Raw genomic sequence first — 17,079 nt, 5'->3', positions numbered from 1 at the left:
AGGTTGAGTGACGTTGAGCCTCCATAAGCAGCGGGCTGGGATGTTACGACTGTTAAAGCGAGTCGGAGGAGGAGAAGATTTACTCAACGGCAGATTGTGGCGTAAACACATTGGAACAATGTGAGAAGGTGCAGCCTCTGCTCCCTCAGCCTTCACGTTCTGCATTGTTTGGTTGACCCTCTGCGCCGCCTTCCAGGGGTTTGATGGAGGGAACAGAAGGCGTTTGGGAGCCAGGGATGGAAAAACGTTAAAATCTCCTCTGGCGAGCTGGAAACATCGGCGTCGTGTTTCACAACAGAAGAGCAGTTTTGCTCCGAGAGTTGTCATCAATGTGAATGCGGCTTTTCTTTTGTGTTTAGTGTGAGTTGTCGACTCAGGCTGGAGGTCTGTAAATACAAACTGCTCTGGACACAACTGTGGTTGTCATTATTATACACGCTTGTTAAAATAATGTCAAAAATAATATTTTATTTTAAACTTTAAAGTTGTCATTTGTTGTGGTGCAGAGTATACGTAAAATGTTTTTTTGTTATTCCTGAAAATAACTCCAATCACAACATAAGACACAAAACCTTCTGCTGCAAAATACAGTGAAATGTCATGAACAACCTTTCCTATAACTGTTGTATTATGGGTTTTTACTAAATCACGCTGACAGAATGGCTTTGAGGCGAGTTTGATAGCAACCAGCGAGCCAGCTTTCAGGCCAGCGTCACCAACATCTCAGCTTTTGTTGCGTCGTTCCCGCTGCTCTTAAGATATTTATTAAAAACGCTCCGCTTTCTCTGACATTATTACCATTTGCTTGGTGCTTTGTCGGACCAGGTTGGAGCCTCATGTGAGCTGCTTTTTGCCCACGATCCTTATGTTTGACACCCCTGATCTATAGCAATACTATTGGAGAAGTGTTGCTGGATCTCACGTGCTCCCCCTGTGTTTGCAGCTCATCGCGTACTACAACGGAACCACCAAGGAGATCATTTGGTCGCAGACGGAGAAGATCCACTGGCCCAGCGGCGGTCCGCCTCTGGACAACCCCCCATGCGTCTTCTCCACGGACGACCCCTCCTGCAACGATGGTATGACCCAAACACGATGTTTTCAATCCTTCCACCTCCACAATGAGGGATCGTCTCGAGAGCATAAATGTAATGTCTCCACTAGAACGTCACCCCGACACCAAGAGGAATTGCCCTTAATGTTTGTTATCTTGACTGCGCCATGGGTCGCTCGTCAGGTGGATTTTGCGGCGCACTGATCCATTGTTTTCATCATCACTGTCGTCTTTATCTTGCTCGTGATGTTTTCATGGACTCCGCCGTGATAAATGTCTTGCTTTGCTTTTGTTTCATTCCGGCACCAATGAGCAAAGTTTATTATCTGCCGGAGTGACAAGCAGGGGGAGATAAGTGCTGGGAGAGGGCCTTGTTGTGTGAACGGAGTGAGAGAGGATGAACTGAGTGGGAGACGTCTGCGTTTCGAAACTGAAGCGAACCGTAATCAGAGTGGAGAGGCTGTACGTTACAGTTCCAGGTGTCACCGGCTGGATGCAGATCAATGAATGTGTGGGAGCTCACAGAAACAAGGTGTGGTTCGTGAGAACAGGCAGGTCATGCAGTCCCAGGCCGCGTTGACACCGCGTCTCAAGCGAAGACGCATCATTTTTGTGTCAAAAAAAGTTTCATGTTTTACACGACAACGTTTTGAAAACAATGTCTGTTTACACAGGAAGGAAAGAAACACTGGAAATGGTGTAGTCAGCATGTTGGGCCTCAAGTCGGTGCTGTTGTTTGTTTTTAATACTGAAACCACGCACAAATGAGCTCAGAGAGCAAGACACTATAAACATTAATGATGGGAGTACACGGACCATTGTATGGACAGACAATGAAGTTGGATTGTTTTTACAGGAGAATCTCAAAACAACTCATTCCCAAGAGAATATGCACTGGGAGTCATGACACTCTGGAGGCAAACATTGTCGTTACGGTCCATCTACTGAGTAATGTATTTCTTATGGCCGTGGTGTGCATGCGCAGTCACAGAGTTTTTAAAACGTTGTGTTCTCCCTCATTTCCATGGATGCAGAATCAGGGTGTTTTCAAACCGTTGCCTTTCCAGTAGCTTAAACGGACACACAAAACACAGCTAAGGCTGTCGTGTAATTGGGGCCTGAATTAGCAGAACAAGAACAGAAAACAGGAGGTTGCGTTCATTGGGGGTGCGGCTCTGCTTTGGTTTTTGCCTCATGTTGAGTGCTCAAACCAAGCTTGAGGAAGAAAGAACAGAAATCCAGGTTTTCTTGCTCAGTTCACAACAATGTCATCAAGACTAGTCACCATTGCAACAACACCCAGAACTTGGAAAGTTACCACTCAGGAAATAACCCACCTTTGACCAGGCAGTGTTGTCCCCTAGATGTAGATCGGAGCTAAACCAAAGGCCCAGGGGTCAAAACCTGGCTGCAGGAGACTCCAACACTCTCTGAAAAGCAACAGCTCTGGTGGACATTCCTGCAGTCAGCATCCCGACTGTGCACTCCTTCAAAACCTGTGCTATGCGATGAAACTGCACATTTTTAGGTGTCCTTCCCTTTATTGTGGCCAGCCTATAAGACGCACACACCTGTGCAATAATCCTGCTGTATAACCACCATGTTGAGCTGCCACACCGGTGAGATGGAGAAGTGCTCGTTGACACATTTGTCAACAATATTTGAGAGAAATAAACATTTTGTGTTCACAGAAAAAGTCTTGGATGTTTGAGTTCAAGCTTCAATGAGCCCTCCAAAACTTATATTATCATATTATCAAATTCCAAATGGGAGTATCTGAGTTTGGGAGTTGGAACTTTTCCATTTCCCAGTTACTCACGAATCACTCTCTGTCGATATTTTGAGGTTTGAAGCCTGATTCACAAGTGTGTGTGTGTGTGTGTGTGTGTGTGTGTGTGTGTGTGTGTGTGTGTGTGTGTGTGTGTGTGTGTGTGTGTGTGTGTGTGTGTGTGTGTGTGTGTATTAGAGGTTACTAATTTAAAGCAAACGTATAAAGAAATCCTGTTCTGTCAGCTCCCTGAAACACAGACAACAATTAAGATCAAAATGTTCAGTGATGCTCTGAAACGGAACGTTTTCTGCTGCTGATTAGCGAGAAATGATTTTCCTCTAATTACCTCGTTCGGCTTATCCTGTGATTTAAACGTCGAGGCGGAGAGCCGAGCTGTGCCATCGTGTCAGGTTGTTTGCGGTTTGACAGATTCGCTGCAGCGCTGCAGCTGCACTTCTGCGAGTCACAGCTGCAGTTTCTCTCTCTTCTCTGTATCTTCAGAGTTGTGAAGGTGCACATCTGTTGAGCACATGAGTGTGTTTAATCCTTTATTCTTTATTGTTTTTCTCTGTTTCCAGGTCATCTGCCAGTTCTGGGAATTGTGGCCGTGGGCTCCGGCTTGGCCCTCATCATCTTCGGGATCTCCAGTTTCCTCATTTACAGGTGAGTGTAAACGCACCGCGGCTTCTTTGTATTTTTAAAAGCGAAGTGGGATTTATCGGATCATGCCGCTATAGGTGCTCGCGTGCTAGTTTACAAGATTGTTGCCATGGTAACGACTCGGTAGGTGACGGCACGAAAGCGGCGGTGATACCTGGTGGAGTTGCCGAGTGAGCTCATAAACTGGCCCCGACGTCGGGGAGCGCCACTCTCGCCTACCTCATTAGTTGGTTAACTTTCTCCTGGCTGATTAAACGGCGCCCACTTTAAATAATTCCCACACCGCTGATGTCAGGAGAAAATGTCAATCCGGCCCGATCGTTTGTTGTTTCTGCCTCTCTTCAAGGATTACACGCCTGTCTGCTTGTAGGCTGCCGTAAGTCGTTTGGCTCATGAAAACCCTGTAAAATCCAATTAGAAGGAGGCGAAAGGAGCCTGCTTCTCTCACACTGTGAAACAAACCTTCACGCAGCAGAAATCCAGTCATGAAAACAGTGGAAATAAGTTCTCCAGACTCTGAAAGTCAGATTTCAGCGAGAAATGATTCAGCGTAATGTTACAGCCTTTACTTGCCTCGGTTGAATGTATTTTTTCTCTCCATCAGCACAAGTTATTTAAAACTAAACTCTCCAAGACCATTGACACCAGTATGAATATTATTCTATTTGATTATTTTTAAGGTTGCCAGGGTGTTGAATCACCTGTCTGATTCCTGAGACTTTTTGTCCATATTGAGTTTTTGGTTGCTGGCCTAAAGCCCCCAGTCTGTCTCCAAAGTAAAAAAGCAGGGACACTGCGTTAAATCTGTCAATCACCTCCAGTTTTTGCATGATTTTTAAAAAAATTTTTTTAGTTAATCATCATGACTTACACTTTTCTTTCGATTTATGAAGCAGATGGAGTCTGTGACGTATCGCCGGACGTGATGAGAACTAGCATCCATATGAATACATCTGTCGAATACATTTTCTCTTATTGTGTTTGGATTTTTTTCACTGGCAGTTCACTGCCAAAAACGCAGACAGAAGTATATCAAAACTACTTATTTAAGACTATATGTAAAGTACAAATATGGGACAGAAATTTCCTGTGTTTTTTTTTTGTGTGTGTGGGGGCGGGGGGAATTGAGCCTTGAACTGTCAGACACCTCAAAGGTCTTGAAGCAGGTCAGCTGAACTCATTAGACGTCTTGGAAGCTGTAAAATCGTCTTTCATGATTAAGTGAAGTTGACCTGGTTCAGTGTCTCTGAGGTGTCTCCTACCTGGACCAGTGACATTGGACATGGACTGTCCACCATTTAGAGCGGCTGTGGCTCAGTTGGTCCTTCCCTCGGTCTGGAAGGTTGCCGGTTCAATTCCCCACCTCCTCCAGCCACATGTCATACGTTTACACACACGGTGCTTGAAGATGGTCGCCGTGGAAGCGGGGGAGGTGAAATGCCACTTTTCTTGAAATGCTGCTACTGCACATGAGCGGCGTAGCGAGGACTCCCATGAACAAGAGACTGACTCACCTCACATGGAGGTGGTCATAATGTTATGGCTGATCGGTGTGCGCGATCACGGGATTCTCAAAAATTGCCACCCCTGCCTCGATTGGTGTTGAAAAGTGGATCACGTAAAGTGAGATTTGCAGAAGCCGATCCCAATTCGCCGGGTGAAATCCTCCACATTAAACCCGCCGACGCTGAAAATAAGCAGGCTTTGCTTTATGTGATTAAGCGTTTGAAGAAGTGTCGGTGTTTAATTGTTAACTGCTGGCTTCAGTCGCCCGCTGCTTCGCTGATGGTTCCCGGCTCGGCTGTAAAAACAGATCTGAGTGAAGAGGTTTGTCCCATGTGGCTCCGCGTTTGTGTCGCCGCATTAAGCCTTGTTTAATGAAACAAGAAGGGAATCACGCTCGCTCCGAGCAATCACCACAAGGTTTTTTTTGGGGGGGGGGCCGGGGTAATGTCACGGGGATTTTCTGCATGTAATGGAAGAAAATTAATGTTTCTATTTTTCCCTCTTTAATCACCTTTTTCCCCCTTTGGTGTCTTTACCTTGGCCCCTCTTATACATTTGTAAGGGGGGAGGGGCTTATTCATCCCCACTAACTAATACATGTGATCACCTTTCTAATACTGACCATTAACACAAGCGAGTGTTAATCACCAGCCAATCAGAATGGATTTTTTTAAGAGGAATGGTGGAAGAAAGACGGCGGAGCAACTTTCCACCCGAGGTAAATCCACTAATTACGAATCTGACTTAATCATGACAATAATTTAATAACTACCAGATATTTCGAGGCCAAGTGGGCGCTTTGTTTCTAAAGCTTGAACATCTTCCTCTGTGTTTGTTTCAGCTTACTGTGCTTCAAGCGCAGCAGGACTTCGCAGCTGGCTAGTCTCCCCGGACGTCTGGACAGTGAGTCTTATTTTGATCTGAAATTATGTTTGTTTTGGTTTTTTTAACTTCTGAAGTGTCTGTTTTTATGACGGGAATCTAATGGGGAAACGTTGCACTGCTGCACTGTTGAACTTTCTGCTCGGGCCCCGCTATATTTAGACCCTTTTCCATAAAGGACAGTTTTATAGCTGGAAAGCCGTCTCGGGGCCCGTTTACATGTTTTGAAAGACGGAAACAGAAAACCTTCGTTGCGTTTTTGGTTTGGTTTCCCTTTACACGACAACGGTGCTCGGAGCCACTGAAAATTCTACGTTTTGAAAAATGCTTCGACTCCGTTGTCGTGGAAACGGGGAGAAAAACCTCAACTTTCTGAAAAAGACAAGTTTTTGCTAAACTGAAAATAAACTTTCTGCTTTCAAGAACCACACCTCCAGCAGGATTTAAGAGTTGTGTTTTTGTCTGTTTGGTCGCGAGAGAGCTGACAAACGACTTCCTGTTTTTGCAGACACCGGCGGAGTTTCGCTGATGGACGACAAGGCGATTCTCTTCACATCGGCCTGACGGGTCGACCCGCCCTCTCTACACCACTAAATCTTTCTCTTAATCTAGTTTCTGTCAGCACATCTGATCAATTCCTCTCTTTAAGGTGCAATTAATTCATCTCAGATACAAATATGACATGTTTTATCTATTTTTATATGAATTATTAATAGAAAAATATAAATTTTAAAGAATATATATTTACTTTTGCTTACACATTTGTTTTTTAAATCAAGTTGAGGAAGGTAATTTTATATTACAGAGATGAAAATATTAGAGCTATTATTTCTCTTTCTGGTACATTACTGTTACTTTATATTGACAGACGTTTCTGGAAGAGATTGTAGCTGTTAACATGAAAACTTTGCCATTGTGAAAAATACAGAAAAGTCTTTTTGAAATGAATGTGCGGCTGAATAATGAAACCTGTGTCATGAATCACTTGGTTGTTTGTGTTGTTTTGTGATTAAATTAATTTAGCACCAGCCTCAACATGATTAATTAATGAAGAACAATTTGAAAACTGAATTTAGACATTCACTTGCTGAGCTGTGATTTAATAAATTACTTAAATATTATCATCTGCAAATTTGTGTTGACATTTTACCTGCTGTGAAAACTCAACGTCGTTATTCTCCATATAACTGCTCGTGTGCAGAAGAACTATTCACTACAGCTGTGGTACAGTTTTTTTTTTTTTTGTGGTTTACACAGAGGCAGCTAAAGTTTTCCACTCTCACGTTTTCAACGTTTCAATAATGCCAACAACACATAAGAAGGCAAAAACAGCTAATATTAACAGATCCCTCAATCGAATATCAGTCAGACTTCTGCCCAAACCCTCACCGTTGGTGAACAAGTTTATTTGTACCACTTGAAGTTAAAAAAAAACAAAAACATTTTTCTCCGTCCCAATGATAACAGCCATCCAGAAAACATCGTTTCCACCACTTTACCTCCAGCAACAGTGTGGCAGCTGGAAAACGCGCCAGCTGACTTGTTCAGTTTGTTTTTGGAGCGCGCGCACACGCAACCCGGTCCAAGTAAAAGAACACGCATAAATGTTCACATTTCATGGCGCGACTGTTAAAACTGAGTCCCGCAGCACTTCAGGGTGAAGCAGCTGGACGGGTCGGCCCGCGCTCAGTTGATTTTGGAGTCCGGCGGCGGCGGCGGCGGCGGCAGAATGGGTGTGAGGGGATGTTGAGCAGAGCAGCAGAGGCTCTGTTGTTTTAATAGAGGGGTTGGTCCAAGCAGAGGTTTTCACAAATGAAACAATAGGCCCAGTGTGGAGCTCCACACTTTGCCCCTCTGGCTGCCAGAGGTCTCTAAACCTTGAAACGAGCTTCCTTAAATAGAAAAGTGCCTCTTTTTTTTTTTTTTTTTTCACTGACGGCGGTGGGCTGATGGAGCTGGAGGGTGCTGGTGCTTTAATGGTGTTTCCTGCCCCACCACGATGGCGCGGTTCGAGGTTTTTTTGTTTTTGTTTTTTTTTTGCAAACATGCTTCTCCCTCAAAGTTTCTCGACTGTCCCAACAACTCTGCGTGCCCCAGTTGGGGAAGTGTGACGTTCGGAGGCCGGCCGTGCCGGCTCGGGGAGGCTGAAGCACGGCCATATGCAAACTCTGCAATAATTTCTTGCCACCATCTGGAAGTGTTTTACACCTTTTAGATTGGCTTGGAATGTGTCGGGGAGGCTCATTTTTCATGTCTAAGTGTTTTAAACAGAAAGAGAATCCCCCCACCGCCCTTTAAAAAAAAAAAAAAAAAAAAAAGGCAAAACATCTCTCTAAAAAGAATCTGTAGTTTCCAGACCTATTGCCACTTTATTTTTGGACATGTTGTGCTGGAGATCATTAGGTGTCAAGGTACGGCGGCTCCTGACAGATCTGCCCCAGATGTGTTGATTGGCTGGAATGTTCCCCCGTCTGTGTGGCGGCTGCCCGTCAGACCGATGCCGATAAAATAACAGCAAAAACACGTCAGAAATATCACAGACGGGAAAATGATGGGATTGATTTCCAGACGTTCGGGAGCTTGTTTTTTTGCCGCCTATATCTGCTTTGAGTCATCCGGCCAGAATGCGCCGTGACGACGGGAGGGCAACTCGATGAGTGACTGGAAAGCGGCGCTGACTGAGCCGAAAGAGACGCTGGACAGATGAACGTGACCAGATCCAGCCGTAATTAAAACTCTGATGCTCTGATTAACATCACACTGGTCGTTACCTGTTGACACAGCTGTTGACGGCGACTCGCTCTCGGTTTTTGAGAAATGTAACCATCCTCATACGGAACACCGCTTCTTAAACCGACCCAATGCAGTCGTAAAACACTGCAAAACGGTATTTACTGTAAGTCTCTAAAATGCTAATCACACACACATGTTCCACCGGTTTCCTGACGTCAATTTTTCTGCTTGGAGGAGGCCGTCGTTTTCACAGTTCTTAGGCTGAAGACTATTTTTGAAAGCATGCTAGCACCGAGGCGAGGTCAGGACATGTGAGTCCAGTTAAGGTAAAAATAGAGCGAGTGGGCATACGAGTGGATTCTAATCATGGTTATCATTGTTTATTTGTTCTCCAGTTCTCACAGAAGAAAGACCCGTGAGTCATCGGAGCAAGTCTCCACGGTGCACCTTTATTTCAAAGAGGAAGATGAAAAGAAGCTTAATCTTGGATACAGTACATGCAGTGGACTTTCAATGAGTTAATTTAAAGTTACAGAAAGTTATTGGAGGTTGATCACCGCAACCTTTGGCCTTTCACTGTAGTAATAGACTCTGGTATTCATGGGTATGAGATGTTTTCTGCAAGTTTACAGTGTATAAAGACGGCATCGATATTCTATACAGCCTCGTCCAACATAAGGTCACTGGAGTTAATCACAGCCAACAAACACATTCATAGGTGGTTCTGGAACGGCGGCTGCTGGACCAGGATTATCAAGTAGTTCTGTCTGGACATGAAACATTTAATACATGTTAGGCCTGTTTACACGACAATGTAATCATTGCATTTTTGTTTCAGAAAAGTTTCACGTTTTGAAAGCGAATTTCATGTTGGGCCACGAGTTGGTGCTTTTTTTGTGTTTGTTTGTTTGTTTAATATATGAAATCATACACATGCACACAGAGAACGAGATGCGATAAACACCACACACTTTTTGCTGGGACGGTGTTTTCATGCGTCCTCAGTGACAAAAGTTGTGGATGCTACCAAAACAACTGTAACCAACGGTTACGATTTTTCATTACCCGTCCGTTGAGGTACCTAGCACCACGGAACGGCTCCCATAAGGAGGAGCGACAACGCAGCCGTCTGCTGACTGGGAGAGACCATCGTCACTCTCAACTTGTCCGCAATATTTAAATATTTCATCGACTGTAAACCCTCCCGTTGTTGTTTAGATAGAAAGCTTTGCACTTACTAATCATTTTCTTAACGGGGTTCATTGAAATGTCAGCGCACGACACTAACATTGCGGTCTTCCAACGAGGTTCAGACGCTCCTCTCAGTAACAAGAGAGGAGGAGGTTCAGCAGGAGCTGGATGCTGCTGTTCACGCTGCTTTACTCGGACGGCCGCTTGAACTATGGTCGCAGTGTCTTTTTATATATATATATGGAAATATATTAAATTATCAAAACAGTCCACAACATCGACTGAAACAATATAAAACATATAACGTTAAAAAAATAATTTATTTATATAATAATAGAGTAAGACTCTGCTGCCGTATGTTCAGGTTTGACAGAATGGTGGTTTTCTGAGGTGAAATATTTGAGAACTGCTGGTCTAGAAAATATGGTACATTCACATTGACTTCTTGGAAAAATCTTGTGACTCCCACGTGTGAGAAATTTCAGGAGAGTCATCATTCCTGTCAGGATTTATACTTGGAGATGAGAGAAAAGCATGTGTGGCGCACACCTGCAGTTCCTCCGGTTCCCAAGTGGCTCTGTGGCGACGTCACCGTGTAATTCTCTCTGCTGGAAGTTGCAGTTGATGAAATGATAATCCACTTATCTGTTATTCCACTCAGTTACCTGAAGCTGCTCTGTCTGGGTAACTTCTGCTAATGCACATGTGCCCAACTCAAGGTCCGTGGGCCAAATGTGGCCCGCCGCGTTAGTGTATGTGGCCAAATAAATACCGTATTGATCCCAATAGATGCGCAGTACGCGAGTGAAAGCCTTGGGGTGCGCGTCGATTGGGGAACATGTTCAAACATTCTATAAAATACGGTAATCTCATGTGCCATGTGTTGACACGGAAGTAGTTCTACACTTGCGCATACCCAGATTAGCCCCCACCCACGTCGACCCGTGTTCCACCTCATGGCGGACAACCCCCGTGAGAAGTGGAGTACGGTAGTTACATTTATCTTACATTATATTTGGTTACATTTGGTTACATTTTTACTGTCTTACAGTTACATTTGACCCTTTGAGGGCAACCATTATGCCGATGTGGCCCGCGGTGAAAATTAGGTTGACACCCTTTGCTAATGGAACCAGGCTAAATGACATAATTGTTGACATAATATTATGATCTGGTGGTTCCACTAAACTACAGTATAGGTATTTACTGTCAAATGTTGCTCCACATGTCAACATTTACTTCAAACAAGGTGCTCTTTGTCCTGAACAATTACGAATCTGCTCCAGGGGAAGTACTTTTCCATCTGGCCGATCCTCAATGAGAGCACCATATGGACCAAAAACTCTTTAAATCTAATAAGAAATGTGAACCCGGACCTGCATGCATCATCTCACGTACATTCGCTGAATGCAAAGGCTGGAGCATGACGTTTTCAGTAATCTGATCTGAGATCACTGCTTCGGGAAATACCAGCAGAAATCAAGGAGATCAAACAGATTTGAGCAAACAAGATCATTTTGCAAAGTGATTTCATTGATTCAGTCCACGTTTCCTCCAACCTCGCTCACTGAATCAATGGATAATAAAGGTGTGGTTTCACACACCATTGTGGAATAAAAAAAATAATAATAAAAGGTTGATTTGTGACCTCTGGGGCGACACTGAGCTAATCTACTTCACAGGTTTTCTGTTGTTTTGATTTCACCAGCGTTTTTCCTTTCTTTGCAGGAAGCTGAAGTTGGAGAAGGAGCTGGCTGGGATGCTGTGGAGGATTCGCTGGGAGGATCTCCAGTTCGAAAGCCCCAATAAATACCACAAGCGAGCCGGGAGTCGGCTCACGCTCTCGCAGGTAGACGGCCTCCAGCAGTCCTCCTCTATCCTCAGACTTGTGGCCAAAGCCAGAAAAACCTTTCAGTTAAGACATAGACATTTCAGAAATGTCACATTTTAGTAGTTTTGTTAGTATCCTGGATGTTTGTAGGGGACTGGCACACTCACTGTCAAAAAAATCGATCATTGACGCCTTTCAAAACAAACTTTTTTTTTTTTTATCAATTGAGAATATGTGAGGATATATTCCTTTAAAACTGAGCACTTTTTTGCACAATTTTATGGTTAAGATTTATTCGAACTACTTTGACAATGAAGTATCTGTTGACATAGTATTATGATCTGGTGGTTCCACTAAACTACAGTATAGGTATTTACTGTCAGATGTTGCTCCACACGTCAACATTTTACTTCAAACAAGGTGCTCTTTGTCCTGAACAATTACAAATCTGCTCCAGGGGAAGTACTTTTCCATCTGGCCGATCCTCAATGAGTGCACCATATGGACCAAAAAAATTATCAAATCTAATGAAAAAATGCGAACCTGGATCTGCATGCATCATCTCACATACATCGCTGAATGCAAAGGCTGGAGAATTAAGTTTTCAGTAATCTGACCTGAGATCCCTGTTTCGGGAAATACCAGCAGAAATCAAGGAGATCAAACAGATTTGAGCAAACAAGATCATTTTGCAAAGGGATTTCGTTGATTCCGTCCACGTTTCCTCCAACCTCGCTCACTGAATCAATGGATAATAAAGGTGTGGTTTCACACACCATTGTGGAATAACAGCTTTAGGATTAAAATAAACAACAAGTCTGTTCAGGTAAAACAGTTCTCAGTCATTTTGATTAATACAGTTTAAAGTAAATGCAGTTTAAATGACCATCAACCTACAATAACTTGTGTAACCAGTAATTTATGAACTCTTCAAAAATAAACATTTATTTGACGCCCCTGGGCGAGAATATGTGTCATTTGATAATAATTACTTTCGTTTGGATTGTCTACACCCTGCACAGGTAACATCCATTCAATAAGCGTCATCTGGCGCCTCACAAGTCGGGTTTGTGGCATATTTTCTAGGTTTACATGAACTCCAGAGTAGTGGATTGAAATCTATTGACTGAAGTAGTAATCTGTACTGATGCATGTTAAGTAAATATGATTGACACATCTACCTTTTTAATGGTAATGATTTTAATGTTGCTTGGCAACTACTTAGTGCAGTTTAATGGGAATACATTTTTCACTTTAAATGAAACAAAGTGCATCAGTTAGACTGTTTCTCATCCAGTTTTTATTCATCAGAAGACACTTGCACTGTTGTACGTGTCACTCACATTTGTAGTCCGTTCAGAAGAACAGTGTTTGAACGTGCAGGTGCGTCGGCTCCTGCATGTTATCGTCTCTGAGCTTGCACCGAGCTTCAAGTCCCTGTTTCATTCAGAGTGCTGCTGGCACGGCCCGGCTGACTGGCCGCCGTGTGATTAACAAGTTGTTCATTTGGCCGGAAACCTGGGACACGTTTGGCAGCGTGACAGACTCAACAGTGGCTTTAATTCATATGGAGCTGATTATCAGTCTGGAGAGTTTTTATGAATGAAGAAAATTGATATTGAGGACGTTTGAAGTCGAGATTCTCACAATGTTTACTTTTTCTGTGTTTAAAGAAAAAAAAGTTTGGGGTTGTTTTTTCTCTCCAAAAGGCTCAAGAGCAGGGATGTCAAACACAGTTTGAATCAGGGGCCACATACAGTCCAATATATACTTGAGTGAGCTGGATGGGTAAAATAGTACAATACAAACCTTTAAATTTATACTTTAAAGTTTTTTCTTTATTGTGGTGGAGAGTATACAAAATGAAAATGTCTATATTTTAGGCCAATGAAGCCAATTTTCCTGAAAACAGGTGCAAAATACAGTGAAATGTCAAAAGAAAACTCTCTTAAAGGTCAGTTATGACGCAAAATTCACTCCAGGTGAATTGTAGATTTTCCCTTCATGATGTCATACTGGGAAATAGCCCCTCGCTCTGGCAATGGAAACTCTCTTTGACCCTTCCACAGGTAGCTGATCTTTGCCATCTAAAATTACGAAAGATTTTTTTTCTCCTTGCAAACAGAAAACAGACCTGGAGTCGGCGTGGTCAGGCACAGACCATTAGCATTTAAAGGTACAGACACAGAAACAGTCGAGCTCAGTCGAGGGCCTCATGTTTGACACCCCGGCTCAAGAGATATCCTATGTGATGTTCCACATTCCTGAAAGCATTCCCGGCAGTTTATTGATGGTGGCTGGCTTTTCGCCGTGCCATATTAGACGATTGTTAAAATCACCCCTCGTCTGACTTTTAATACCCCGTCACATTCCCCGGGTGTCGGTTTCTAATGCGTCTCCTCCGCACTCGCCTCTCGTCCCACACGTGCGAGCGTTTTCACGAGAAGCACATGCACGCACACACCTTTTTCATTACTTGCCCCTCAGCGCAGTTTCCTGGGATAATCCGCGTGCGTCTGGAAAACATAGCGGATTTTTTTCCAAAGCCATGTATTTTCCAGTGTGCCATGTGTTGCCAATATTTGCATTTTGTGCAAATGTGTAGCTGACTTGTGTTGGCTGCCTGTACGCAGCGCGCCCACTTGAATTTTATCCACTCCGTGTGCAACTGCAGACATTCGCCCAAGGACTCGAGCTGGAAACTGAAAACTCTTTTGTGCTCTCAAATAGAAGCAGGAGGCAATTTTATGTTTTGTGAATAAAATAAAATGTCGATAGTTGAACTTTTTTCATTCAGACGTGTTGCAGTGAAGTCGGGGGCGCTTTCTTTAAAGGAACACAATGTAATCCTCTTCGCTCTAATCTGCACACACTGATGATTTCTTCTTGTCTACTCCTTTTTCACCTTCTCAGAGAGGCTCCAGCTACGGCTCCTTGATAACTGCCCATGGAAAATATCAGCTATTTGCAAAAACGGGCTATTTTAAGGTAAGGCTTAGCGAGTTCTGACATTTTCAACTCCTGCGCACTCCTTTCCCACCACCCACACGTGCAGAGAAAACCAGAGAGAGAGAGAGAGAGAAAGAGTGGGCGAATATACTGTAGGTAGTTGGTTTTAATATGAGCTGCAGAATGCGTCAATATTTTTCCCTTTCTTTCTCGGTTTCTCGGCTCCCGCCTCGCAGTCTGGACGTGGCCGTCAACTTGTTGCGTCGCTGTTAATTCGTCCGTTTACCTCGGAGGAGGTGTGACAAAGAGAGGCCTCGGAATAATGAGACGACTTGCTTTGTTTCCAGCCCTATGATGCTGGTGTTTTTTCTCTCTAAACGCTGATGTCACGGTGCTGTTTGAACACCTCGCAGACGGAGGAGGAGGAGGAGGCGAGGCTCTTCTACAATTCGATGCAGGCCACAGGCGATTAAATCTGACAAAAAGGCACCAGTGCAGAAAGACACAAGATCCTCAAAAAGCAAAAGTAATGCTAATTTTCACCACTTTTTGGTCAAATCCTCCCAGTTGTGACAGAGGAAATCGCCCGGCTCGCTTCATTTTCTGAGCCTCACGCAGAAAACGGCAGATATGATTGTAACTGAAATAGGCCCCTCGAATCAGCTGCTTGACGCTGGATTCTTCTCATCATTTCTTTTTTTGCTCGGCTTTATTGCCGTCGCCATTGCGCCTCTTCAGATCTCTGGTTTCATGTCATGAAATGTGAACTCCGTGTCACGTTGCAGGGGAACCTGGTGGCCATAAAGCACGTCAACAAGAAGAGGATCGAATTGACCAGACAAGTGTTATTGGAACTCAAACATGTAAGTTTTATTCAATTGTTACTTTTATGTTGTGAATCTCTGGTTTATCTTCTATCCTGAATGAACAAGAGATACCAATCTTTCTACTCAAAAAGCATCAAATCTTTTTTTTTGGAAAACTACATTTTGAGGAGAAACTCAGCAGAAAGGTTGTCTAGAAATTAAAGAACATAAAAATGTTTGTCTGTCTTTTTGTGTGGTCCCAAACAGACTCCATGATGTTGAGATGTTGGAGCCAAATGTTCACACCAGGAGTCCCGACTGACTTTAATGCAAACAAAATAGACCTTTAGGGAATTATACTATGATTCTCAGAACAATCAATTCAATTATATTATATTTCTATAGCGCCACATAAACCACAGTCATTTCAAGGCACATTTACAGAGAAAAAAAAACAATAATTCCACACAAAGGAACAAAGTAGACAACTTAAATTGCAAGACAATACAAATAACAATTCAAATCTGTGACACAACTCTACGACGTTACGTGTCCAGGATCAGACTTCTTGTGCGAACAGTTTCGAAAAGTCTCCACAAGTTGAAAAACAAGAGCAAACCAATTATCCTCCTTGAAGCAATTTTTTAGAACTGCAAGGGATACAAATACTTATTTGAACACGTTTCTTGCATGTTTAGATGCCCAATCCTGGTCCTGCAGGTTTTAGTTCTCTCTCTGCTTCAGCAGACCTGACTCTCATGATGATGTCATCACCAAGGTGGTGAAAAAGCCCAATAACGAGCCCCTCATTGCAATCAGGTGTGTTGCAGCTGGGAGGAGCTAAACCCTCCAGGACCGGGGCTGGAGACCCGTCGATTAGAATCGCAGTTTCACATCAGAGCGTGGGTTAAAAAAAACACATTTGCGCCTTTATAACCGTAGAAGTGTTTAAAAAAAATACACAGGTGAGTAAAGCTCATGTTACAATTTTATGGCACACTTGTGAATCTTGTGTAATTGGACAATGTTATTACTGCGTCACTATGATTTTCTGGTAGCTTTTGGATTTTCTAGACATCATAAATGCTTCAGCGGTCTCGAAAGTACACGATATGACGGGACGATAATGACGATTTTTGGGAGAGGCTGCTGTAACCGGGTGCGCTTCATATTCCTTCTACAGACTCGACAGTGCAGATGAAGATGATGGTGATGATGACGATAACAATAAAAAAAAAAAAGCTGTAATAAAATGATTATCCAGCAGTGTGTCATTTGGTTTAATTACAGCCTTAAAAAGCAGTGAATCACTGGCATACACGTGAACACCACAGTCAACTTTCAGGATCCTTTCTAATGAATAAAGTTCAAAATCCCATTAATTACTCTTTAAACCTTTGTAATTGGAATTGCTCCGAGCAGTAACTCTGACCTATTAAACTTGTACTATATAATAGTAACAGCTGAAGGAGGATTTAATGTCCATACCAGTACAACACTCTCTCTGAAATCAAACTGCGACTGCTCCTCTATTAGGTGAACTCATTTGTTTGACTCCCCTAATTTCCTTTGTTTTCCCTTGAACTGTGTGCCGGCAGTGTGGTATTTATTTAATTTTTTTTGTTGAACCATTTTACAACATTTCTTCAAAAACAGTTATTAGTCATTGTTCGTGCTGCTTGTTGGATCTCTGTTG

General features: G+C 43.2%; 1 protein-coding gene across 1 annotated transcript in view; it reads left to right on the top strand.

The window, feature by feature from the left end:
* The window catches only part of npr2 (natriuretic peptide receptor 2), an 82,623-nt gene that overhangs the window by 35,459 nt on the left and 30,085 nt on the right, over nucleotides 1-17,079 (top strand). Inside the window, exons 6-10 of the mRNA XM_080510271.1 lie at nucleotides 944-1,079; nucleotides 3,404-3,488; nucleotides 11,526-11,646; nucleotides 14,542-14,616; nucleotides 15,363-15,440. Of these exons, the coding sequence (XP_080366397.1) occupies nucleotides 944-1,079; nucleotides 3,404-3,488; nucleotides 11,526-11,646; nucleotides 14,542-14,616; nucleotides 15,363-15,440 (495 nt within the window). The remainder of the gene's footprint in view (nucleotides 1-943; nucleotides 1,080-3,403; nucleotides 3,489-11,525; nucleotides 11,647-14,541; nucleotides 14,617-15,362; nucleotides 15,441-17,079) is intronic.

This window comes from Blennius ocellaris (genome assembly GCF_963422515.1).
Source record: "Blennius ocellaris genome assembly, chromosome: 15".
NCBI classification, from domain to species: domain Eukaryota; kingdom Metazoa; phylum Chordata; class Actinopteri; order Blenniiformes; family Blenniidae; genus Blennius; species Blennius ocellaris.
This window is presented reverse-complemented; position numbering and strand designations above follow the sequence as displayed.